The sequence below is a fragment of the Pangasianodon hypophthalmus genome, chromosome 1 (assembly GCF_027358585.1).
Source record: "Pangasianodon hypophthalmus isolate fPanHyp1 chromosome 1, fPanHyp1.pri, whole genome shotgun sequence".
NCBI lineage: Eukaryota > Metazoa > Chordata > Actinopteri > Siluriformes > Pangasiidae > Pangasianodon > Pangasianodon hypophthalmus.
The window spans coordinates 16,792,325-16,819,153 of record NC_069710.1 but is presented as its reverse complement, the minus strand read 5'-3'; the positions used below and the strand labels follow the sequence as shown (position 1 = coordinate 16,819,153).

At 38.4% G+C, this 26,829-nt stretch overlaps 1 protein-coding gene across 1 annotated transcript; it reads left to right on the top strand.

The window, feature by feature from the left end:
* The first annotated feature begins 3,108 nt into the window (after nt 1-3,108).
* Nucleotides 3,109-25,835, top strand: bcl3 (BCL3 transcription coactivator). Its single transcript, XM_026925944.3, has 9 exons — nt 3,109-3,762; nt 4,679-4,802; nt 13,333-13,441; nt 17,286-17,502; nt 20,648-20,736; nt 20,997-21,074; nt 21,573-21,740; nt 22,119-22,185; nt 23,487-25,835. The coding sequence occupies exons 1-9, from the start codon at nt 3,222-3,224 to the stop codon at nt 24,026-24,028; spliced, it is 1,935 nt and encodes a 644-aa protein (XP_026781745.3). The 5' UTR covers nt 3,109-3,221; the 3' UTR covers nt 24,029-25,835.
* The last annotated feature ends 994 nt before the right edge of the window (nt 25,836-26,829 follow it).

Genomic DNA, 26,829 nt, shown 5'->3' with positions numbered 1-26,829 from the left:
TGACGTTTCAACCACCAGCACAGTGATTATCTTTAAAGTCAACAGGCCATAGCTAGTAGCAACAAGCTAGCAACTTACAGGTTTTACTCTACTTACTAGCTAGCCACATAACCGTTTCCATCTCAATTATACTAAGAAGAGGAAGCAAGAAAGCAGACAAAATGACTCAATGAAATTCTTCTTCTTTCGGCTGTTCCCATTAGGGGTCGCCAGTTTTTACACTGGATGCCCCTCCTGACACAATTTTTATCTCCCCAATTTTATCCAGGCTTGGGACTGGCACTGGGTGTGCATTGTTTTGTGGTTCCCTGGCCAGGAATTGAACCCAGATTGTGGTGGTGAGAGCAGCAAGGCCTAACCACTAGTCCTCCAGGGACCCAGACTGACTAAATGCAATTACTTGGCATTAATTTTCTTATGTGGTGGTTTTGGATCTGTTTCTCCTCTTCTGCTTTTTTCTTTTTGTGTTTTGTTCCACAGATAGATAGATTAGTTACCTAATTTAGTGACAGTACGTAAATTACAGTTTCCATTCTTTTCACACCACAAGGGGACCCCCTGTGACTGCCTGATACATAAACCTTTCTGACAAATGATAGTTGTGTGCTTTTTTTGCATATTTATTTTAAAAATCATGGGTCCCTATTTGTCCACTTACACTACATATATCTGGTCACAACTGAGAAAATGATTTCAGATCAACAGATCACAGTGCACAGTGTTTTAACCCCCTGAGGATAGCAGGCAACCAAGTATGCCTTATTACAAACATGCCCCTCAGTCATATCGCAATGTATTTTTATATTTTGTGGTAATTTCTACAGTCCTTTTTCCCTATATCAAGAGTCATAAAAAGTTTAGTTTAAAACTATACAGTTTAAAACGAACTAACTTGCCACCAGTTTGCATTTCAGCAGCTTAACATGAAATGCATTTTGCACTAGCAGCTATTACAAAGGGTGCAAATGTTTGATTCTGAACACTTTTCAAGTCGACTTTGATAACTGGTTACAAAATGAACATCTCAATATATCATTGAAAAGCTGATTTAACAAACAATTTAAAAAATTGCAGGATGCTTTCTTAATTGAATATAGCATACAGTGAAGTAGCCTATCTAAAACAATATTTTGTGTTAATCGACTCTGGTCAGCAGAGGGCCCTCTTTATTGTCAAATTAATTCTTTTTTAATTGATATTATATTCACAGCTTGAGTGTACAATTTGTACAATTTGTTCTTTCGTTATGTGCTTCCATTATGACAAAGCCACAGCTCTGGTACACAAAACTTTTTAATGCATGGACAGCTATAAAATGTTACAATACTCTCAATGTATTAGATTTTTTATTTACTATTTTATATTTTATTTATTTTTGTGTCTGTGATGGACTGGCCCCCTGTCCAGGGTGTCCCCCACCTGGTGTCCTGAGTCCCCTGGGATAGGCTCCAGGCAACCCGCGACCCTGTGTAGGATAAGCGGTACAGAAAATGGATGGATGGATGGATTTATTTTTGTGTATTTTGTGTATTGTATTGTATGTGTAGAATTTAAATCTGACCTTTAAAGCTCGAACCTCGGGACAGTTTTCCATTAAGGGGTATTGCTTTAGGCTGTTGCTGGCCCTTGCCTGCTCTCATACTTCTCCTGTCCTTTAGGAAACTACCTACTTCTCTGTGTGCAGTTATGCAAATGATTCTTGCTAAGGTCTGAGAAGCTTTTCACTTCTGTTTACAGCCTGGATTCCCATGAGTTTGGGTTTCTCAGTGGTATGCTATCATGGCACGGAGATGATATTACAGGTCACAAACTGCCAAGATAGTCACCAGAGCTTCTTTATGGTGTTTTAGGGACTTTAGGGCTCATTAAGCCTTTCCGTTTGACAGTCTATTCACCCATAATGTTCAGGAAAGTCCCAGATGTGCCCAGGTAAATGAACTCTCACAGCTAGTGAAGACTTTAAGAGGGAAAAGGGTGGGGGTGAAAAGAGCAAAGAGGTGGTCCATTGGCGTGGACAAACCATTTTCATAGTGAATAATCACTCTTCTGGTTACATTTCTTGACAAAAACTTGAATGCATCAAAAGCAGCCTTATCAGAAAGACAAACACTGGCAGATATGTTCAGCAACACGGTGAATGAGATTTAGAAATCATAAGGTATTAGTGAGAACATGACATTCTGCAAGAAGCGAACTGTCTTTTTTTACCCAAACAGCTGCGCTCTGATCCGCTGAGGATTGTACAGGAAGAAGTTGAGAAGAGAAGGCTTCCCGATAAGAGGCAGAGGAGGGACATCCCCATGAGTTGTCCACTTCCTTCTGCGGCAAAGCGCGCAAATGGTGAATCCATACGATAAGATTACCGCTAACGAGAACAGAACCGCAGTCCTGCTGAAATGCGTCGATTCACTCATGCGTTGCTTTTCAGAGTTAGTGGGAATAGACTTTAGAGACATATACAACGCTAGGAGCATTTAGAATACACACCGCAGACTCGATATTTCACCGGCAGCGAAGCCAAGAATGTGGTTCATTTCAAACTCAGTAGAATAGACTCAATGTTACAAAATACACTGACTTCTCCGTAAGAGACAATGAGCCTACAATGCCATGTAAATGACCATAGTGTCTTTCTGCGCCTTGACATGTCCAGAACGGATATGCGTCCTGGTCCTGGTGTATCGTACGGCTATTAAAATGCGGTGGTTTCGCTTGACAAATGAAGACTCGTGAGGGAAAAGCCCCTGTGCGCGCGCGTGTGCGCGCGCGTGTGTGTGTGTGTGTGTGTGCGTGTGTGTGAAGAAAGAAAGAGAACAGAAACTAAACGTTCAGATCATCAGATTAATCCAATCCGCGACAGTGCGCAGTGTTTTTGACCCTTGAGGATAACAGGCTACGTGTTGCGCGTTATTACGCACATGTCATTCTATAGTAATCCAATTCCAGAGTGTATTTAATGAGAATGAAGCAATGTTTTTAGTAAAAGTAGTTAAATGAGTCGCTCGTTATTGTGGTTAGTGTTATGTTTTGCTTTTTTTTTTCTTTTTTTTTTTTTGCGTGGGTTATTTTAAGGAGCTACTGTAGGAGCCTACAGATCGAATGATTTTTATCGGATTTTTTTCCCCCCGAGTTTTGCTTTATGCACCTGTAACATGATTTAAGATGCCACCGGGCTGAATAAAAAGGCAAAGGTCATCTTTAAAGGAGCTTATTTACGATTCATGACCATGACCATGAGCGGTGTTCACACTGAAGCATCTGCGCCGCTCGACCTGAGGACCACAACAAGAGACATCACAGATCGGACTACAGGACAAACCAAAACACGAGAAATAGTAGATCGGACACCAAAGATCGAGGAGGTGGAGTGCACTTCCAGAGGATCTCCTTCCTTTTCCTCTGCGATAAAACCGGGCAGCAAAGAATGCAAGGATAGTCATGGCCAAGCTTTCCTACCGTCTAATGTGAAGTGTGAGAGGCTGACTGACAGTGATGGCAAGTGGCCGGAGACCTCTACCTCAAAACTTCCGATAAGAAAACGTCCTGTCCGTCAGGACCACAAACCTCTGGACCAGTCAGAAAGCACTGTGGGGGAGCCACCGGCCAAGGTTTTAAAGACAGACTCAAGTCCTAGTCCTGCCAAAGTGCCCAAGTGCAGCAGAGTCCGCAATGGACTGAACGCGGAGACGCGGCAGTTTGTTCCGAGTCCCGTTCCTGCAGGAGCGCAAAGCGATCTACACCTAGCAGCAACCACTCCATCATGTGAGTCCGAACTTTTCTCTCTGTTTCATGCATTTGTACATAGAATCGCGAGAAACTGATAAAACTGCTGTTTTGCCTGAAAGCCAAACATGACGCATAGAGATCTGGACACAAATGATGTTTATTCCCCATGCCCTGTTCATGTCATATAGTCATATAGCCTATGCATGCAGTATACATTATGATATAGCCTGCAACATACCTAAATGCACGTGATGTTATTATTTTTTAATCACTGTGATGAACTTTTTTGTAGCACGTGTGTTGGAAATTTAAAGTTGATACCTACACCTTCCCAATTCCAATTTAGGGTATTTCCACCCCCTGCGTGTGCGTGTACATGTGTATGTGTGCGCGCGCGTGTGTGTGTGTGTGCGTGCGTGCGTGCGTGTGTGTGTGTGCGAGAGAGAGAGACAGAGAGAGAGAGATAGAGAGTTTCGCAAAAAGAAGATTGCGCAGTCATGGTCAGTCCAGCAAGTGCATGTTGTCATTGTGAAACCTTTCTGTAAATCAACAGGAAGTTTTCGGTTTGCTTAGTAGCCCCTTGAAGAACATGTCATTTGGACAGCAGCTGATTGTGAGTGAGATCCCAACTGCTTCTGGGGAAAAGAGCCCTGTCAGCGTTTCAGATCAGTCTACAGTGCTGCAGTAGCCTAAACGTGTAACCAGAAAAATCACAGAAAAGGTTGCCTTGTAGCTAAACTTACAAATTTACCAGTTTCAGACTGCTATTCAGAACATTCTTGTTACATTCTGTCCCAATGCAATGACTGAGCTACTGATGTAATGAATGCTCTGTTGCTATACAGCCGAGTTTCTCTATAGTAATTTGAGTTGGATGATGTTAGATTAGTTAACCTATATGCAGTCTTTAGGGCATATTTGTGGATTTTAATGGTTCTATTCATCATTATAGACCTTACATATGGTCCATCTCCCGTGTACACAAGTAGACTGCCTCAGCTTCACCCATTCGAAGATACTGATCGCCTGCGGCATGAGGTAGATTTGGCAACACACCAGGATGAAGACGGAGACACGTAAGTGTTTTATTCTTCAGGACAATACCTTTAATGATGTTTGCCTTTTTGAAGTTCAGGGATAAATTATGATATAATATTTCGTGAATGTGTCAACAAGATTGCACATAGCTGACAGGTGCTTTTACAAAAAAATATCTTACTTGTTGAATAGAATATCATAGAATATCTTCTATGAAGACAGCTTGATTTAGCGGCTGACTGAATTTACCTTGCTGCCACTGTGAGCTACCACAGGTAGCTCTGTAAGGAATTAAACATTTTCTCCGCAATTTGGTAATCTGCCAAATTCCCACCCACTAGCTCTTCTCTATCACATGACAGCTACCAACTGGGGAGGGTTAGGGCTTTCGCTTGCTTCCTCCGAGACAGGTTAAGCCAGCTGCAGCATCTTTTCAAACTGCTGCTCGTGCTGCATCACAGGGCTGTGTAACAAACTCAGAGGAAAGCGCTATCCACCCTCTTCCACATACATGGCCACACATGTGCATGACTGGTTAATGTCGCTCTGATTGACAAGGAAGAGACAGCATGCCACAGATGACTCTGGCATTGTCAGGATTCGAACCTGCCGTCCCCCAAGGGGTGTGCTCTTATAGCGTGTTTTATTCCTCTTCTACCACGGCACTTTGCTAATGATTACAATTAATTTTTAACGAGCAACACATACTTTTTTAAACCATTTATATTTATATTTAATGTGGTAGAACATCCACAAAAAAAGTCATCATTGTTATTACTTATGTTAGGGCAGATAAAAACAGTCATTCTCTCACCAGCCACTTGTTTTGGTGTCTTGATGGTACTAAGACATAAAAACACAGCTTGTCATGTTTCAGAGAAGCCAGAAAGTGCAAAGTCCTTGGTCCTCAAGACTGTCTCATGGTGTTAACAGACTGGCTGTTACACCCAACTATCCTTCCATACACGCTAAATAAATGTCTCCTTAGAGAAAGCTTCGAACATGCCAACCATTAAAAGTTTTCTTTCCTAAATAGCAACAGGTTGTTGTTAGTTTATTCCTAAGAGCAGTATTGTTATAGAAAACTAATCAAACCTTTCTGACCAGTCAGATTTGAGAAACTGGCCACCCGAGTTTGGCCTCTGATTGAATATTTTTGCTGCTAATTACTATTGGTTGCAGGAGAGTGTCCGAAAGACAAATATGCAAATAGGAAGGCACTGGACTTTAATGCTGTCAAGTTATTGCATAACTGTGCTCGGAATCAGTCATATTTCACGCAATTCCACTGAAAATGATTCAGCTCATTTTAATGTTAACTTTCTGTAGACCTGTCTGACACTATAGTTTTAAAGCAGCTATTGTATTACTAGAATTTTCTTCAATTCAAATGATCTTTTCTGGAATTACATTCACTTTTTGTTGTGGTTTTGAAATGGTATCAGTGTATCTCTGCCCACCACATTCTTCAGTCACTTTATTTCCTGTAGCGAGGATACAGCGTAACCCCTTTCTCCTGTGATTCAACTCTCCTTGGCACTGATGCAGTGGGGGAAAATGAGTGGACGAGTTTAAAGGTTTCGAGGCATTTTACATTAGACTCAGTGGTGCTGTAGAACTGTACATAAATAATGCCCTGTATTTCACTGGGTCTCTTTCTTTGTATGAGAAGCAAAATAGACAGAGTGATGTTTGAATGAAAAGGTGACAATGTGTAACTAACACGAGAAGGTTTCGATGGAGCCTACAAACCACTTCTGTAAGCCACTTTGTACAATGGCATCTGCCAAATGCTGTAAATGTGTGTATAGACAGCTTGAGAAGGCCAAGCTACAGATGAATACATCAAATGCTTGGTCATGCATGGACAAACACACCCTTACTGTAAGACCTAAACAACCACCCACATGGTGACAGCTATGAAAATGTCACTCTCATGTGAGTGAAACTTGGCTTTCCAAAAACGACACCTGCTTAAATGACACCCAAGTTTAGTCAACATGTGTTGAAAACTTTTCATATACATAAGCAAATTAGATTGAATGTGTGTACAAACTCAAAAGGAGAGATGAGCGAGAAGGGCAGAGTTTAGACCATAGAAAGTTGTTGAGTCCTTAGATTTCAATTTATGCTCTACACATTCACTATAAGTTGTATCTTTTACATTGCACAACTTTTATTTTGATCTGTTTTTGTTCTTTTCACTCTTAAGCTTACCCTGCCATCATATGCTAATGAATTAAGCTGGTAAATTGTGGTTTCTCTTATAACACAATTTCCTGGCTTGTATCGTCTTGTTACATCAGTAGCTGTACTTCAGCACACAAATCAACATGAAGCACAGACACACACACACACCACATGCACACACACACGCACATATATACATATATACACATACACACACACACACACACACAAATACACTCTCCCCTTCTCTGTAATCTGCTGCTTTAAGGCTCTTACGTCAATGGGTGTTTCATCCTCTCACCTTGTTTTTTTCTCAGCGCTTTACAGACCCTCATTTTCGGGAAAGCCAGGGTGAGCGCGAGTCTGCGGTTTGCTCAGGTGTCTTTCTCTCTCTCTCTCTCTCTCTCTCTCTCTCTCTCTCTCCCCTTCTTCTCTTTTTTTTAAGTCCTTTTTAAATGAATGGGCTCAAAAACCCAAACATCCGCTCCCCACTTCCGCTTTCACTGCTTTCACCCCATATCTCTCTTGCTCTCTTTCTATCACTCTCTCTCTCTCTCTCTCTCTCTCTCCTTTTTTAAATTTCTCTTTTTCACTCTCTGAACCTTGTATGCTTTAACACATTCTCTCAAATAATAATAATAATAATAATAATAATAATAATAATAATAATAAAAATAAAAATAAAAATAATTTTTCAGATATGTTTTTATGTGTTTTGTATGCAGGATGTGAGAAGCAGTGTTGCAGAATGTTCAATAGACCCTGTCCACCAAACCCTTAATAATAGAATAGCTTATTGTAAACATGTCTTGCATTAAATAGATACGTCATTATATATGTAATAATATAATAATTATCTAGTTGTCTCTCTTTCATTACATTGCTTCCTTTGTCCTCTCTTGATCTAGCCACCTCTGCTCCACCACACATGGATAAGAGTTGAGTGTGTAGGATGTTGTAGGAACCTGACATATTCTTGGCAAGATGCTTTTGGTTAGTGATCCTATGAAAAGGAGAGAGGTTTTTAGCTTAATCTTCAGGTAGTGACTAGGAATGATAATGAACTAGAGCTTAAACAAGCTACCTCTGCTCACTGCCATTGTATCTTGAAACAGGATATTTCAGCCAAATGTTGCACTGTTGTACCTGCTCAAAACAGAGATTAATTAATTCTCATTAATAACTCATTAATTAGTTAATGAGTAAAGTGATGAAAATAATATCAAGGACATCACACTAAAGTCTCTAAAACAGAAATGCCACCCATACATTTTACAAGCAAAAATGGCAAACAGGAAGCAGAAAAATATCAGATTTTTTTTTTCAAGTAATCTTTCAATGAAGACTAAAATTAATGACACAAATTCTAAGGTTATCAAGGACTAGGATGAAAACAACGACGATCCTGAATCCCGCCACTCCAGGTTACTCCAAGACTACGCCTAGTGTTGTGCAGTTAGTTTTTGTTTAGTCAGCACCTATAGCAGGTAGGCTATCCTTAACGTGTTTGTTGGTGTTTCGGTCCCTGTCTGTTATTACCGTTAGCCTGTACAAGAGAACTACATCATTGAAATCCAGTGAAAAAATGTTTAACTTGGCTACATTGCACTGCTTTGAGCCATCTGATACTGGATATAATTCATCAATTGTTTACTGTGGCTATACAATCTGATGTGGAATGATGTGGCTGATATGGTTACATGCACACAAGCCACTGAGCCCCTGTGCTGTGCCATAAATATACACAACATGCAGTAAACATTTAAACATATTCTTGTGTGCCGGGTGTTAAAATAGGTCTATAGCCACAGTATAGAGAAAAGCACAGTGTAGCAAGTATCCTGTCAGGCAATGTTATTGTTGTAATTTAAGACACACAGTACCTCTGAGGTATACCTTCTTTTTGTGTGCACTATGGCTGCACTAAGCACACATACCACAGCAAGCATTCAAGTAAGCTGAATGAAACAACTTCATTTACATGCAGCAGGTTGCAACATTCATTGGATGCGCCTTAATGTTTGAAGTTGCTGACATATGTTTGATGTGCATGGGTCAGGTAAGTTCTGGCGCAATGAAAGGGAATTTTAGAGTCAGATAGTAGCCAGACATACTTTACTTTAAGTGTGTGTTTTAATAGCACGTTTTTGTTTGCTTCCTACTTTGGGTTTTTCTTATGTTAAATCATCCCAGGCCAGAATAGCTCTACTTCTCTGCATGCAGGGAGTGACTTGAGTATTACTGTAACTGACGTTTATCTGGCTTCATGTTTTTAAGCTGATACTGATACCAAATAAAGTATGATAGAGGTGTGCAAAGAAAGTCTATCTATGTTGGCAATTTTGATTCATTTTGCCTGTTGCCTAGCCATTATGGCTGCATGCTGCAAAAAATAAACCAAGACTCCTCTTCTGACATTGTGTTCTCCTCAGTCCTTTGTACTGTTGCTGAAACTCTGTCAGCTGTCTGGCTGGTTTCTGGTAAACAGTTCCACACAGTGCTTGGCTCAGACTTTTTGTGCCATATTCAGCTTCCCTTCTGTCTTTGTTTACTGCCACAGCGAGCCATGCCACAGGGGATGTGAGGTTTCTGTGTCTCTGGCCTGTACAGGATGCCGCACATACGCAGCACTGGCTTTATCTGGGCTGCGGTCTAACTAACTCTCACTCACTTCCAGGAACCTAAAGTTTCATCTGTAGAGTACAGAGTAAGAGAGAGCATGAGATTGTGAGAATGAGTGGATCAGCAATGAAGAGTAAAGGCAAAACAGTTCTTTGTTAAGTACAGCCAAACTTCAATTGTATTTCATGAAAATACAGAACAAGAAGTTACCATAACTGTGACCATAATTCCTCAAAACCTCATAGTGGAGTGTATTAAAAATGCAGTGTGTTAAAAATTACTTAATACATAGTACCAAGGGTCAAAGGTCAAACTTTGTTTAACACTATTTCAGGTGTATGTACATGGTATATTATTTGTTGCTATATTAACTATATTTTAGATATTAACCTAAAATAATATACATATTTATGCAGTTCCAATATTTTGTATGCTATTCAACCTAATGCAGTTTACTTCCTAAGGCTTTAGAATAATTTTGTATTATTTACATTATATGATGAAAGTGTCCCATGTGAACTCGAATACACAACAGATTTGGAGTTTGCAAACGCTGAACAGCAGAAACAAAGTACACTACATAGATCTAAGCATTACCAGTTTAGCTTAATCTACTTTGGAATACCAGTGCTCAATAGTGGTTCAGTTGTTAAGCCATTGGACTACTGGTCATGAAGGCTGTGCGTTCAAATCCCAGCATTGCCATGCTGCCACTACTGGGCCCTTGAGCAAGACCCTTAACTGCTCAGTTGTATAAATGAGAAATGTACGTTCCCCTAGATAGAATCTGCCAAAGCCCATAAATGTAAATCTATGTTTCCATTATTGACTATAGATCAGCCTGTAGTTTGTTGCCAAACAAGTGTGGAGTAAAATAGATATTTGGATTAAATCTGAAACACAGATGTTAAGCCATAAGCAGTGTCATGGGTCTAATGTGACCCTTTTCCATTAAATGCCATCCATCACTATTAAAATTTCAATAATAAATGAATAAATAACTTAGTTATTTAAGTCAAATGAAAATCTTAAAAGTGTGACATAAATAAATTAATAACACATCCGGGGGTATCAGCATCACCAGTGCCACATATTTGAATCTCCTCAAGAAATTATTTATGACCCGCAATCAGGTCAATACAGACTGGACGTATGCGTACTGGTGCTTCGTTGCAGGACACAGCCCCGTAATGAGCATCCGCAAAATCCTCAATACTCACCAAATTTTCTTGCCAGTGATTTTCATGTTTTTAGATCACTAAAGGAGAAGAAAGACCTTCGGATGAAGTGCACCAGATGGTGGATCGGTTGCTGCACGCTGATCCGGAAGATTTTTTTTCTAGAGGAATCCAGATGCTCGTTCATTGCTGGAACAATTGCAGTGGTCAGAGGTTAAATATTACCATTTTGCCTTTTGACACAGTTTCAGGTAGGGCCAAAAAATGGACAAAGTATATAATCAATTGTAATTGAAATATATTAAAACAACATAGCTGTCACTGTGTCAGGCTGATTTTTGCATAATACCACTACCACAATTTATCAGCCCACTAACAGAAAACCTACAAAACTCTGAGATAAGAATCTAAGATTTGTCAGAACACAATAAAAATGTTGTTCGTTAAAGTGGCCTTTTGCATACTGCAAGCTTCTGGTATATCAGTTTTGTAAATGCCTATATTGTAGGAGAGATGAAGAAATTGTTTATTCTTCATCATTAGCAATAATTAATGGTCTTAATTAATATGATAAAAATAAAATGAATAATTCCTCTAAGATAAGTAGGCCTGTGATGGAAATGTGTATTTCTGTAGCAACGTGTCAAGCGTGGTGAAGTCACTTATGGGAAAGACAGTAAGTCAAGAGAAGGCCAACACCTTTTTTTTGGCCTGTTCTGCTTTTTAAACTGAGAACCAGGGAACAGAGAATGTGTGACATTGCAATTTTTTACAGGCTACGTCTGTACGTCTGAGTCATGGCTAGCTAAAACAGTCATTAAGTCCAGCTTCCTCTTTCAGTTTGATCCTTGCTGTAGCATTTGGATTTTATAGTTGCTGTTTTGGCATAATAAATGAAGAAAAAAATATATTTCAGGAACATAGATGGTATAGTTATGTGTAAAGGCTCTGAAGTGATTGCATCACACAGACTGTCACAGTGTAGTACGAGCGGTAACTGGCTGGCTGTTCATATAATCTTAAAAACATACAGCAGAGGTATACAAAGAATACTCTGCTGTATGTTTTTAAGATTATAGTGCATGGATGTAATAAAAGAAGAGAAAAAAGAAGGGAAAATGTGTGTGCTTGTGTATCATTGTGATAGTAGGGTGCTGCTATCCTTCCTTGTTGAGTACTTTGTGTGGAATGGCCAACATGAAGCAATCATGGCACTTCACCATCCATTTTCCATTTCAGGAATGCGAGTCAGCTCGTCTTATCTCCCTGGGGATGTGTGCTCATTCAGTTTTCTAAACTTGTACAAATATGAAAGAAAATATTAATGGCCAGATTTTGTCGAATCTGCTCAGATTTGATGCTTTCTCTAAGAACCCTGAAGGGGAAGTTAGCATTCTTCTATGCTTAAAATCCCAAGTACTATTTTATGGACTTGTAAAATATGAAGACACTTTACAACATTGAGAGATGAAAGGTTTAAAGTGAAAAGTGACGTTTTATTTCCTTATATAATTTGTACACTTACACTAAGGAAATGTGGTCTCAAAAAATCCTGCTCTTTTTTTTATTTCTTGGTGGGGCACCATAAGGCCTTTTACAGTGGGCCCTTTTACTATTATTTTTTTTTCTTATACAATGTATTTAGGTTAATACAGTAACTTAAGATTAGGAACCCAATTTTCTGCATGAAAATATTACTACTATTTTTTTTTTTCAAGACAGTAAGACTGAATTCACAGACAGGTGTTGACTTTGTTTCCAGTTGTTCTGTGAGCGTTATTCAAATGTTCATGGGGAAAGTTGACTGCCAATGAAAGTTCTTATAAATTAACATTAATTGTAGTGATTATTATTCAAAACAGACAGAACAGTGCCATTGTCCCAGATGTCAGGAAATGACCTCAAACCAAAGTAGCTATTACTGGAAGCCTCTCTAGAAAAAAGCACACAGACCAAAAAAAAGTTTGCATCCTTCCATCATTTTCACATCGATGTACCTCATGCTGTTTTACACTTAGAGGTGGAGCTTTTCTGTGAGATGATGGGAGATAAGGATTTCCCTGCATTTACTGAAGTTGGTTGCATATGTGGACATTGTTTGCAAAATGACTCATGTACGTTTATGTTTTTCACAAGCCATGAGTCACACATTCAGGTGATGGATCACTATGCTAATCAGTCCATCATTCTCCCAGCTGTCAAACCCACAATGTCCAATATTAAAAGTAACGTGTGTTTTGGGTGGGTATTTCAACTTCTGTGTGCTGGGGGCATGATTTTTATATATGGGCAAGGACCAAAAATCCCCACAAGGATAGAAGTATCTGACTTTTGTTGACCAGGTGGGGGCATTTGGTCACAAAGAAAGCAGTTTTTTTCTCAAAAACTGCAGCTTTTATTTAAAAAAACCTAAAAGAGCCAAAAGATTTCCTTTTGGTTACGGAACTTAAGGTTAGGGTTAGATTTATGTGTAGGCATAGCATTAATTATCTGTATTAATAATTATGTCAGTGTAAGGTCCTTAAAAAGATATTAAAGCCAGTGTGTGTGTGTGTGTGTGTGTGTGTTGTTATTGCAGGGCTCTACACATTGCTGTGGCACAGGAGAAAGAGGCAGTAGTGCACTGGCTGATCCACATTTTACGCCAGGCACGCAAAGACCTGGACTTATATAATAACCTAAGACAGGTAGGATACGTGGACTTAGATATGCATACAAAACAATAAACAACATAGTAACACATACAGATTATATTGCACCTTGGGACTGTAATAGAAAAGAAGAGGAAGCACATGACTTTCTGGTAAGTTATCAATCCCTGACTCAGTGCCACCTCACTTCTGTTTTTAAATGAGCACCTTCATGAGCACCGTGTATATTGTACACCAGTCTTCCTTTGGCTGGGAACTGCCTTTCCAACTTCCCACATTGCTCTATGATTACGGCTCACACTCAGTGGAGTGTCCCCAAGCTTTCACATTCTGTTCTCTTCTCTCTCTCTCTCTCTCTCTCTCTCTCTTTCTCTCATTAAAGCAGCATTTCCACCATTCTCATCATCTGAGCTAGCCACTTCATGTTTACCCAAACCTCAGAAATCACCATACTTCATGCTGAGGTTTCACTCAGCATACATACTGCAAGCCAGTTACCAGAAGCTGCGCCTTAGTCGTGTCTGTGAACTGTCAATATGTCTTGTGTGATATCCTGTCTTCATTCACATCAGTTCCCCAAAACTGAACGATTGTACATTCCATTTAAGAGCACGTATTCATGTGTGTGTGCACTAGTGAACTCTGTGTGAATGTAAGAGATGTGTAAAAGAAAATGTTATAGCAGTCTTTTAAGATCTTTTATGCTGACATTGAAAAGCCTTTTTTTTTTTTTTTTGGACCAAAAAAAAAAAAAACATTTGTCAAAACCTTTATCTGGAATACAGAGAAGTTATGTTTTCAAAACTAAGTACAGCTGACTGCTGTAATTAGGAAAGTATTAATACTAGTATTAGGCTCTCTGTATTAGCTTTTCTTGCTACTTATATAGCATTTGTATACTTGTGAACCTGTCATGACTATCACTCACTGACATTCAAAATGCTATAAAGATTCTGGACCATCCTGTCTTGATGAGTGACAACTCTATAGCTCTAGGAATATCTCTAACAAAGATATACAAAATAAAAAGGGGGGAAAAGGAAGTGTTCTTTTATTACTATGTTTTGTTATGCAAATAAATGGTGCATGGCCTGTCTGTGCATTTTTTCTAGTTCTGTTGCATTTTGTTTTCAGTCCAAATCTTTGAACATGAGCTGCAGGAGAATGTAAGCATAGTGAGTAAGTGTGAGTTGTAAATGTGTGCTTGGTTAAAGCAGCTGCTGTGTGTGCGTGTGAGTGTGCGTGCATGAACTTAAGTATCCTCATTCCGAGAAGTCACATGATGCCTTTCACATTTTGTCTGTTTCTCAACATACCTTCTTGTAGTTCACAGGGTGGAACAAGGGACTTCCCCTAGAGCTCTCTCTCTCTCTCTCTCTCTCTCTCTCTCTCTCTCTCTCTCTCTCTCTCTCTCTCGCTCTCTCTTTAATTGAGCCTCTGATTTTATTATTATTATTATCATTACTATTATTATTATCATTATCATTATTATTATTATTTGAAAAGCATTAACAGGCCAACTTCTAACAGCTATGCATTTATTGTATCTCTATGTATATGTATATGTATATGTGCACATTCTAATCAAAGTACAAATAATTCAATACAGATTTCACTATCAACATTCATGTGAAGGATTATTTTGGATATACTGTATCAAACATTGTTTGTTGCCTGTACTTTTGCTTTCAGTAACACTCCTAATACTTTGCCCAGTTACACTTTGCTCTGTCATTGGAATTTATCTTATGTAAATATTTTCCCCCAGAACATTCACTTATCCCTTTTTTTAAATACCTTTTCAGGCAGAAATGTGATTCTAAAGATACAATGCCGGGGAGAGGAAAGGGATTTTCCCTCTTTAATCCAATTCTTCCGTTCTCTCTCCCCTTCCACTCATTTGCTTCCGGCTTGCCCTCCCTTCTCCCTTTCTTTCTTTCTGTTTCTATATTTGCTTTAAAGCTACAATGTTTAATTTGTTGGGCTGATCTGCAGCTTTAGTTTGGCTGTTGAATAATGATAAGCTTATCACTTATATTTACACATGCCCCCAATTCCAGATAAAAAAAAAAAAACAGTATATAAGAATGACTGTTCTCATATGCTTATGCTATTTTTACTGGTGTGGATTACTATGTTCACACAATTAAGAAAAAGTACATGTGTGATCATACACATACACAGACAAGTGGAGGATTGTATGACGTCTGATGACTCAGAACTGATTCTCAGATATTGGATCATTTCCACAGGAAAGGAGTGCCACAGGCATTGTGACACCAGAGGAATTTCTATTGTAATACATTTCTCTGTACTTTTCCCTGTCTGTTCTTTTCCCCTTTATAGCTTGAGGTGAGCCAGGCAACTGGGAAATTTGGCACTGAAACTAAGCTCATTTATCAGCATATAATTAGAAATCAGAGAGGAATGGAAAAGTGAAACTTTTAGACAGACCTGTCAACATAAAAGATAACAGGAGGGTTAAGGGTACTGTGTGTGTGTGTGTGTGTGTGTGTGTGTGTGTGTGTGTGGTTTAAAAGAAAGGTATGTGTGAGTGCACATGTTTGTGTGGGTGCATGCTTATGTGTATTGAAGTGTGTTTGTGCCTTATCTTGTTGGTAATGGCATTGACCTTTAACCTGTTGAATGTGTTCTAAGTCAGAGTTTGCACTTATGGGAATGTACCAGGATATGATTCACATTTACAGTCTAAATAATCCAGCATGGCCAGTTCTCGCTGTAAAGGTTCTGCTGCAGTAATGTAATGTAAAGTATATTTACACTCACCGTCCACTTTAATAGGAACACATAGGTACACCTGCTCATTTATGCATTAATCCAATCAGCCAATTGTGGGACAGCAGCACAATGCATAACATCATGCAAATACTGGTCAAGAGCTTCAGTTAATGTTCACATCAAACATCAGAATGAAGAAAAAGTGTGATCTCTGTGACTTTAACAGTGGCATGGGCTGGTTTGAGTATTTCAGAAACTGCTGATTTCCTGGGAAGTTCACACAACAGTTACTAGAGTTTGCACAGAATGGTGTGAAAAACAAAAAACACTGAGTGAGTGACAGTTCTGTGGGTGAAAATGCCTTGTTGATAAGAGAGATCAGAGGAAAATGGCCAGATTGGTTCGAGCTGCCAGGACGGATATAGTAACTCAAATAATCACTCTTTACAGCCATGGTGGGCAGAAAAGCGTCTCAGAGCGTGCAACATGTCGAATCTGGAGCCGGATGAGCTACACAGGCCCACTGAAACTGGATTAGAAAAAAAAAACAAAAAAACACCTGGTCTTTTTCCAGTCTTCAACTGTCTAGTTTCGGTCAGTCTGTGCCCATGATAGCCTCATATTCTTGTTCTTGGCTGACAGGAGTGGAAACTGATGTGGTCTTCTGCTGTTGTAGCCCATCCACCTCAAGGGTAAATGTTTTGCGCATTCTGAAATGCTTTTCTGCTCACCACAGTTTGGCCATTTTCCTCTGACCTGTCTTTTCCACCCACAGAACCGTCGCTCAATGTGTTTTGTTTTTTGCACCACTCTGTGTAAACTCTAGATACTGTTGTGTTGAAAATCCCAGAAGATAAGTCCAACAACACATAGCACCAACAACCATGCTACAATCAAAGTCACAGAAATCACATTTTTGTACATTAACTGAAGCTTTTGACCAGTATCTGCATGATTTTATGCATTGTGCTGCTGTCACCTGATTGGTTGATTGAATAATTGCATAAATGCGCAGGTGTACATGTGTTCCTGTAAAAGTGGATGGTAGTGTGAAGTATAAATGAGGATGGAAAAACTTAATATTCATTTTTGTCTGTGACTCAGCTAAACTAACACTCTCCCTCCTCTTTCTGGCCCTCAGACTCCTCTCCACTTGGCAGTCATTACACATCAGCCTGGTGTGGTGGAGGCTCTTCTTCAGGGAGGAGCGGACCCTGAAGCACTGGATCGTAATGGACAGACGGCATTACATCTCTGCTGTGAGCACCAACAGGATGCTTGTCTCCGTGTAATACTCTCCCATCTCTCCCGATTACCATGCTGTCCTTCGGCCTGCCTAAACAGCAGGAACTTTGAAGGTGAGTGCTAAGCATTACTGACCCAGGTCAAATGCAATGTCCTAGAAACCTCATTCAGAAGATTCTTGTCTCTTGATTGAATAAGTGTGTGAAAATGTGTGTGCATGGTGCCCAGTGACAGACTGGGGTCCCATCCATGGTGTGTTCCTTTCTAATGCCCAGGATAGGCTCCAAATCCATTACTGAAGATGAATGAATAAATTAACAATTCAAAACATACAAACCAATATGATGATTTTCAAAGAGGATTAGATTAAATGACAAAACCAATTGCTGATAGCTTCTGATAGTACACAAAATAGCACTTTCCTCCAAGTGTGTTACACTGCCCTGTGATGCAGCATGAGCAGTAGTTTGAAATAGCTGCGGAGGTTGGCTTCACATGTCTCAGAGGAAATATGTGTTAGACTTCACCCTCCCCGGTTGGCAGCTGTTGTGTGATAGCCGAGAGTTATCTAGTGGGTGAGAATTGACAAGACCCAACTGGGAAAAAATTGGGGGGGGAAGGACTAAATGAGTATATAAGGATTGCTTTTAACTTTTAGTGGATTTTCAAAACAATATAGAGAAGGAAATGCTGTACCTTAAATTACCATTAATATGATGACATTGTCTATACTGGTATATCGTACGTTTATCCATATAAATACAATATGTAGCCAAAGGGACAATGGATAAAAAAAGTCTACACACCCCTGTAAAAATGGCAGGTTTTTGTGATGAAAAAAAATGAAAGTAAGATAAATCATGTCAGAACTTTTGCCACCCTCACTGTGAAATTACAAGGATTAAAAATAAGTGAAAAATAATCAGAAACATTTTAGGGCAAAATAGGAATTTTTTTTTAGAAAGTTACAATGACTAGGATGCTTAAGTGTGCAAACTCTTTTATAATTGTGGATGTGGCTGTGTTCAGAATGAACCAATCACATTCAGTCTCATGTTCAAAAGTAATTACCATACAGTTGTCATCAATGAATTTATTCTGAATAACCCCAAATAAAGATCAGCTGTTTCTGTAGGATTTTGTTGACATCTTCCTGGTTTCATCCGACTGCTCAAGCCATGGTCCGAAAAAAGTTTATAAAGCATGCATGGTGTCTCACTTGTTGAAAGGTACCGATCAGGAGAGGGGTATAAAAGACTTTCCAAAACATTAGATGTACCATGGAACACCGTGAAGGCCATCATCGACAAATGGAGAAAATGGAGCACCACAGTGACAATGTATTATGGTCTTAAGAGAACAATTCCAAAGGTTACAATATTTCCATAATTCCAAAAGATATGTTTGGCGGAAAAAAAAACACATCACCAAAAGAACACCATACCCATGGTGAAGCATGGTGGTGGCAGCATCGTGCTTTAGGGCTGCTTTTCTTCAGCCAGAACTGGGGCTTTTATCAAGGTGGTTGGAATCACGAATAGCTACAAATACCAGTCAATTTTAGTACAAAACCTTCAGGTGTCTGCAAGTAAGTTTTAACCAAAAGAAGCTCAATGTCTTTGAATCGCCGAGCCAGAGTCCAGACCTGAATCCAACTAAAAATCTGTGGGATGACCTGAAGTGGGCCTTGCACTGGAGATGCCCTCACAATTTGAAGGATCTAGAATGTTTTTGCAAGAAAAAGTGGGAAAATATTACCAAGTCAAGCTGTGTCATGCTGTTAGACACTTACCCAAAAAGACTGAGTGGTATAATAAAATCAAAAGGTGCTTTAACAAAGTATTAGTTTATGGGTGTGCACACTTATGCAACTAGGTTATTATAAGTTTTTTCTTTTTCTTTTTTTCCCTAAATTTATTTGTATACATTTGTAATTTCAAATTAAAGATGAAAAAAGATCTGACATTATTTATCATAGTGTCATTCGTTTACTTCACAAAAACCTGCCATTTTTACAGGGGTGTGTAGACTTTTTATATCCATTGTATCTGGACACCTGACCATCACACCAATATGTGTTTTTTGAACATCCCATTCCAAAACTATGGGCATTAATATGGAGTTATCCCCCCTTTCCTGCTTTCCAGCCTCCACTCTTCTGGGAAGTCTTTCCACTAGATTTTGGAATGAGGCTGTGGGGATTTGCCCAGTCAGCCATAAGAGCATTGTGAGATCAGGCACTGATGTCGGGTGAAGAGGCCTGGGGTTCATCCCAAAGGTGTTCAGTGGGATTGAGGTGGTCAGAGATTTCTGCAGGTCATTCGAACCATATTACACCATGTTAAATGCGCTATACAAATAAAATTGAATTGAATTTGAAATCTTCCCCACCAGCCTTGGCAAACTATGTCTTCATGGACCTCACTTTGTGCTCAGGGGCAATCTCATACTGGAATATGTTTGGGCCCCTTAGTTTCAGTGAAGGGAAATTGTAATGCTACAGCATTAAAAGAAATTCTAGACAATTGTCTGCTTCCAAGTTTGTGACAGCAGTATAGGGAAGGCTCACATATAGGTGTGATGATCAGGTGTCCACATACTTTTGGCCATATACTGTATTCTTTACCATTACCATCTTTTCCGTATAGCCCCAGATCCCTAGAACTAATCTTTTTCTATGAAATTATTAATGAGGCAAATTATTATTAATAGGTCATTTCAAAGCGTGTACCTTCTAAGCATGATCTATAAGCTAACATGTATGCAGGCCTGAATTTCAGGAAATAATAAAGCAGCGTCTCTATATTGTATGTGGTTCTATTTATTAGATGGTGGGTTTTGGAGAACGATGGTGGCCTATTCATTCTCAAATTACATGCCTAATCATAACTGAAGAAATAACACCAACATTTAGGAGGAGAATACACCATGCTCTGTTGAATACAGCACATTTCAGTCTCTGCATCGTTCATAAGCATGTTATGTCTATTAAAATCAGACAGTAAGGTAGGAGAAAAGAAAGGTGATTTTGTCCACTTTAGATTTTTACATTTTTCACTTTTGTGAGAAGAGGAAGGCGTCTTAATTTAGGTACAGAAAGCCCCTGAAATCACACACTGAGCATACACAGTCAATCATATGTATTTTTGTGCGTTGGTATTGTGCCCAGCCATGGAAGTTCAAGCTTGAGTAGGTTGTGAAAATAATATTTGTTTTTAGATAGCTGTTTATAATATATTACAATGTATTCAATTTTAGGCTTAACACCCCTCCACCTAGCTGTTCAGGATGGAAATAAGAAGCTGGCAAAAATGCTACTGGACAGTGGAGCTGACATTAATGCTGTAGTGAGTAAAATCTCTACCCTACCTCATCATCTACCACCACAAATCATACATTTCTCATCATCATTCACATATTATGTACATTATTTCTTTTTAATATTAAACAGCTTTTGGGTTATTCACTTTATGAGATCCCCCCATTGTACCGGTATCGTTATCTCAAAGGCAGTGGTCCAGTGTACATGTAATGCTCTGTGTCACCATTAATGTAGAAAAAAATTAAAATACATGTATAGTCATCTCTGTTGTTCTTTACAACACAGGATATTAAGAGTGGTCGCAGCCCACTGATATATGCTGTTGAGAAGAGCTGTATGGAGATGATCAACTTCCTTGTTGAGGTATGGTTATATTTCTGTGTCTGTTTTCTGTTTTATTTGCTTTGCGTGTTTTCAGTTGTATTTCCTCAACAGCTTATGACTCAGCTACTATCTAGGCCTTTTACCATCTAATTGAAGTCACACAGTCATAATCTCCACTCACTCTTTCGTATATCTGACCTGTAACATACATACATATATATATATATATATATATATATATATATATATATATATATATATATATATATATATTATTACTGTTATACATACCTATTTGTAGCTGTACAAAAATGTGCCTGTTAATTGTAGTGATGTCTGTTTAATAACAGTTTATCCCTTCCTCTGATAAAATTACAAGATAAAGATTAGAAAAGATTAAGTAGAACTTTAAGTTAAGATTAAGTTAAATTGTGCATTATATTAGTATTTCAATTTGTTGATGGGACATTTAGTCCTGCCATGGCAAAGTCTGTGACTACTCTGACTGTTCTCTTTTTGTCTTGCTCTCTTTCTCAGAATGGCTGTAATGTGAACGCACAGTCATACAGCGGTAACACAGCTCTTCACATTGCCTGTGGCCGTGGAGAGGTAGAGGCTGTCAGAGTTCTCCTGAAAAATGGTGCTGACAGCAGTCTAAAGAATTATCACAATGACACTGCTGTCATGGTGGCCAAGAACAAGAAGGTACTAAATTGAGGGGGAATTAAGATGAAATGCTGGTAAAGGTATTAAAGTAGAGAACTTTGAAGAATAAGTAAAATAAATTTTAACAATGGTTTACTATTACATCACCATTTTAATGAACTGAAATAACTTCTTGTCTCATTTTTTCTATTGTACATATTTTGGAAAGATGGAAAAATTAAACTGATTTTGCATCATGTCATTGGGATGTTAATGCTGCCCATTAGTGGTGAATACCAGTATTTACATGTTACTGCCTTTTTTGTATATTTCAGGTTTAGGGAATTCCAATTTGTGCTATGTAACACAGCATATTAATTATGAAATGATTAGGTGAACAGTGCAGTTTATGTTATTATTTCTCAATTTTCTGATCAGGTATCTGATGTTTTACGTGGAAAGCCTACACGAGGCCACAGTCTGAAAACTCAGAACAGCTTCAATGGTAAGATACTCATGCAATATTAATGCTGGAGATGTAACAGTATGTAACCGAATAGGTAGACATTATTCAGATTGAACAGATAATGTGTCCTAAAAGAATACAAATACAGATATGAACAATAGGCGAAGTATTTGTTTTGTTTTTTTTTTTTTTAAGAAAGCCTACCAGAATGCTTCAGACTAGGTGTGCGCATCAAGACTGCAATTTTTTTCAGCAAAATCTACACCCCAACTACATCTTAAAAACTCCCCACTTTGGGTTTTAATCCAAATATGAAAAAAATATTAATATAAATATAAATATACAGATAAATATAATGCCATTATGTTACATCCCTAATACATGATCGTTAAAAGCATTATGTCAAAATTAAATGTGACATATTGTCATGGGGCATAAGATATGAAAATAGCGATCTTTTTTGCTACACTTATATATTCATATGAACACATTCTTAAAACTGCAAATTTGGTACCATAACAAAACATGTTATTTGGTACCATAACAAACCAAGAAATGGTAAAAAGTTATGACTTGTTATGTGACTCAATTCACATGAAAGTCAATAAAATGGCTTTTAGGAATTTTCAAACTGACACACTTTTTCACGTACATTACTTCTATACTTAAAGCTCATCTCCATAAATATGTAAACACTAGCCACTTTATTATCAATAAGAGATTTTGAACAGATGTTATGCTTTCTCAGAACTATGTCTGAGAGCTGAACCAAACTAACTTTGGAAAGCCCCAAGCTTTCATAGTCTTTCGGAACAGTAGCTGTCCATCAAACAAGAGGAACAAGGGGGCAGGTAGTAAACAGCAAGGCATGATTTGTTAAAGAGCATGTTTTATTGTTGTCTGTTCAGATAAAATAGGCACTTCAAATGAGATGAGAACGTTACTTTTTTGCTGTGTCTTTATCTGAGGTAGATTATACAGAATCAAATGTAGTGGAAAACGTGTATTTGAAAGCATGATTCAAGGCTTTTGAACTCTTCTCAGAGATTCATTAAACTGCTCATTTTTATGACTCTTCTCCAACTTGTCCCCTATTACAATTTAAGCTTGAATGGGAAACCTAATTTTAAAATGTCGCTAGCTGTAAAATACGCATTTAGTAGCATTTGTCTCTGCTACTCAGTCATCAGATAATTTTACTATTTAGGAGCTGCTTAAAAAGAACAATGCTTCTGTAGTTAAACTAATACATTCACTACAATTTCTGGTCTTTTAAACTGGTCTTTTAAACATTTTATGACAGTTTTAACAACTGGCTAAAAAATTTCTAATCTTTTCAGGTACCCCATCTCCAAATAACTTGAGCCTTTCCCCACTGGCCACTCCCAACCCTCTTCGCAGTGCATCTCTCTCTCCAACAGTTCCACGCACATACTCACCACACAGTCAATCTGGTGAAAGTAGGTCAGGAAACCTGTCGCCAGTGGAAATGCAGGAAGCAGAGGATCTGCAAATGCCATCCAGGACATTTCATGATGTGGTAGCAGTTAACAATGCAGACTATTTGGTGTCAATTCATCCTTTTCCCTTTTTCCAAGCACCCTGTTATGACACATTTATGCCCTCTGGTCCTCATATACATTTAATGTCAGGTCACTCTCCTTACTATCCAAATGTTGTACATTCTCAACCCTCAGACATCTCCATTAGACGTCTCTATCCCTCAGACACACAGTTCATCCTCATTCCAACCAGGAATGGGCCACCTGTCTCTCGTCGATCACCATCCCATCCCACAGGCACGCAGTCACGGCCGTCCAGCCATAACAGTGATCAATCTGACATATCTAACTTAAGTGCGAGCACTGGGGAAAAGACATAAGCTGACTGTGAAATGTCTATACTTGCACATGTTTTTACTGAATATTGAACAAGGAGAATGGCGGGCCCATCTTACAAGATGTATTTTTTTAAATGTAGCCTATAATTTATGATCAGATAGATTAGTGTCTTAATTGCATATGATTTATTATGGTTGTATTTTGAAACAGTCTTATTCTATCTGAGATGAGAAATGTAGTTTCATTCAAAAGTATAGTTTTTTAGCCGTTGTAATGATACTCTATGTGATATTAGGAATCACTGAAACCTCCATTATTTATACATGTTATATATATTTATACACAAAGTGGGGTCCAAAAGTCTGAGACCATATTGAAAATCTGGGATATTTTTTTCATTTAAAATTGGAAATAAACAGTATGTTTTAGAATTTTAAAATGATTAAAACAAAGAAAGTAAGTGTTCAATATCTTGAATATTTAATATTCAAGATCCTGCACTATTTCTATGTCCCTATTTAAATGGAAGCAAATTTGTGATATTTACCATGTTTATTGCTTTGAACAAAAGGTCAGATTTTCCACATCTCCTAATCTCTTCTACTGAAGCATGTGCTGAGACGACACTCCGATGGATTTGATCTAAAATGGATCATAAGGTTTTGCACAAACTTGTGGAGTCCATGCCAGCTCAAGTGCACACTGTCATTAAAAAAGAGACATACCAAATACTAAGAAATACAAATACTCTGAAATTCATGTAAATATTTTAAAGATTCTACCTTTCACTCAAGTTCCTGTCAATAATATAATTTGTAATTAAAATTGTTGTATTAAATTAGAAATGAATGCAAAATAGAAGCATTTTCACTAATGGTCTCAGACTTTAATGTCAATAAATGGGACTCTATTGTTTTTGTCTTTTCTGTTCCTCAGTTGTACTTTCCTTACCCTGATTTGTCCTTTATTAACTCTGGTTGGTAAAAATACCTAAAGACCAATCAGAATCAGATTTTTTTATAGTTCTGGGTTTATTTACTGGAGTATGTGGAGTTTCCCATATTACTGTAGAGGAATAAAAAGTAGCACCATAAAACCTACCATAAAAAGTACACACATACAGGAAATTTTCTCTAGACATACATTTAAGTGCAAAAGTTTGCATACACAAGACAATATGAAAAAAACTTTTATGGTGTTTGGTTTCATAGACGTTCCCTCATTATAACAAGTTAACAGGTAAGATAAGTAGTGTATAGGTATTAATTGTGACTGTAGAAAGAAATAGATTTTTCCTTATAAGTTTGAATCCCCCATCTGAATGTTATAGAATTATTCTCTAATAACATACATGCCTATCTTTTGCCATTAATAAAACTGCCTATATAATATATACACTCGCTGAGCACTTTATTAGGAACACCTGTGCACCTACTCATTCATGCAATTATCTAATCGGCTAATTGTGTAGCAGCAGTACAATACATAAAATCATGCACATACGGGCCAGCAGCTTTGGGTAATGTTCACATCAACCATCAGAATGGGGAAAAATGTGATCTCAGTGATTTTGACCATGGCATGATTGTTGGTGCTGGTTTGAGTATTTCTGTAACTGCTGATCTCCTGGGATTTTCATGCACAACAGTCTCTAGAGTTTACTCAGAATGGTGCAATAAAGAAAAAACATTCAGTTCTGCGGACAGAAACACTTTGTTGATGAGAGAGGTCAATGGAGAATGGTCAGACTGGTTTGAGCTGACAGAAAGGCTACAGTAACTCAGATAACCACTCTGTACAACTGTGGTGAGCAGAAAAGCATCTCAAAATGCACAACACTTCGAACCTTGAGGCAGATGGGCTAAGACCAGCAGAACAGCAGAAGACCACATCTGGTTCCACTTCTGTCAGTCAGGAAATGAAAAATGAGGCTGCAGTGGGCACAGGTTCACCAAAACTGAACAATTGAAGACTAGAAAAATCTAGCCTGCTCTGTTGAATCTCGATTTCTGCTGAAGCACACAGGTGGTAGGGTCAGAACTTGATGCCAAATGCATGAATCCATGGACCCAACCTGCCTTGTGTCAACAGTCCAGGCTGGTTGAGGTAGTATAATAGTGTGGGAAATGTTTTCTTGGCACGCTTTGGGCTCATTAATACCAATCAATCATCGCTTGAATGCCGCAGCCTATTTGAGTATAGTTACTAACCATTTGCATCCCTTCATGGCCACAATTTACCCGTTTTCTAATGGCTACTTCCAGCATGATAATGCACCATGTCACAAAGCAGAAGTCGTCTCAAACTGGTTTCATTAACATGACAATGAGTTCAGTGTTCTTCAGTGTCCTTCCCAGTCCCCGGATCTGAATCCAATAGAACACCTGGGATGTGGTAGAACAGGAGATTTCAAGCATGAAAGTGCACCTGAAAAATCTGCAGGAATTTGGTGATGCAATCATGTCAACATGGACCAGAATCTCAAAGGAATGTTTCCAACATCTTGTGGAATCCCTGCCATGAAGAACTGAGGCTGTTTTGAGAGCTAAGGTAGGCCCTACCAAGTATTAGTATAGTGTTCCTAATAAAGTGCTCGGTGAGGGTATATTTTTGTTTTTTCTATACACTGAAGACATTTGGGTTAGAGATCAAAAGATAAATATGAGCCAACTGATCTGAATTTCAGCTTTCATTTCCTGATATTTACAGATTTGTTAAACAACTTAGAATATGGCACCTTTTGTTTGAACTCACTCATTTTTCAAGTGATCAAAAATGTTGTAGCAAGACAATGATCCAAAACACACTGACAACACAGCAAAAGACTTCATCAGGGGAAAAA

Bases quoted from the DNA above. Each gene is read 5' to 3' on its own strand.
- bcl3 (XM_026925944.3), top strand. From the start codon at position 3,222: ATGACCATGACCATGAGCGGTGTTCACACTGAAGCATCTGCGCCGCTC. The intron at 4,803-13,332 runs GTAAGTGTTTTA...TTGTTATTGCAG, and splicing joins CAGGATGAAGACGGAGACAC to GGCTCTACACATTGCTGTGG. The intron at 20,737-20,996 runs GTGAGTAAAATC...TTTACAACACAG, and splicing joins GAGCTGACATTAATGCTGTA to GATATTAAGAGTGGTCGCAG.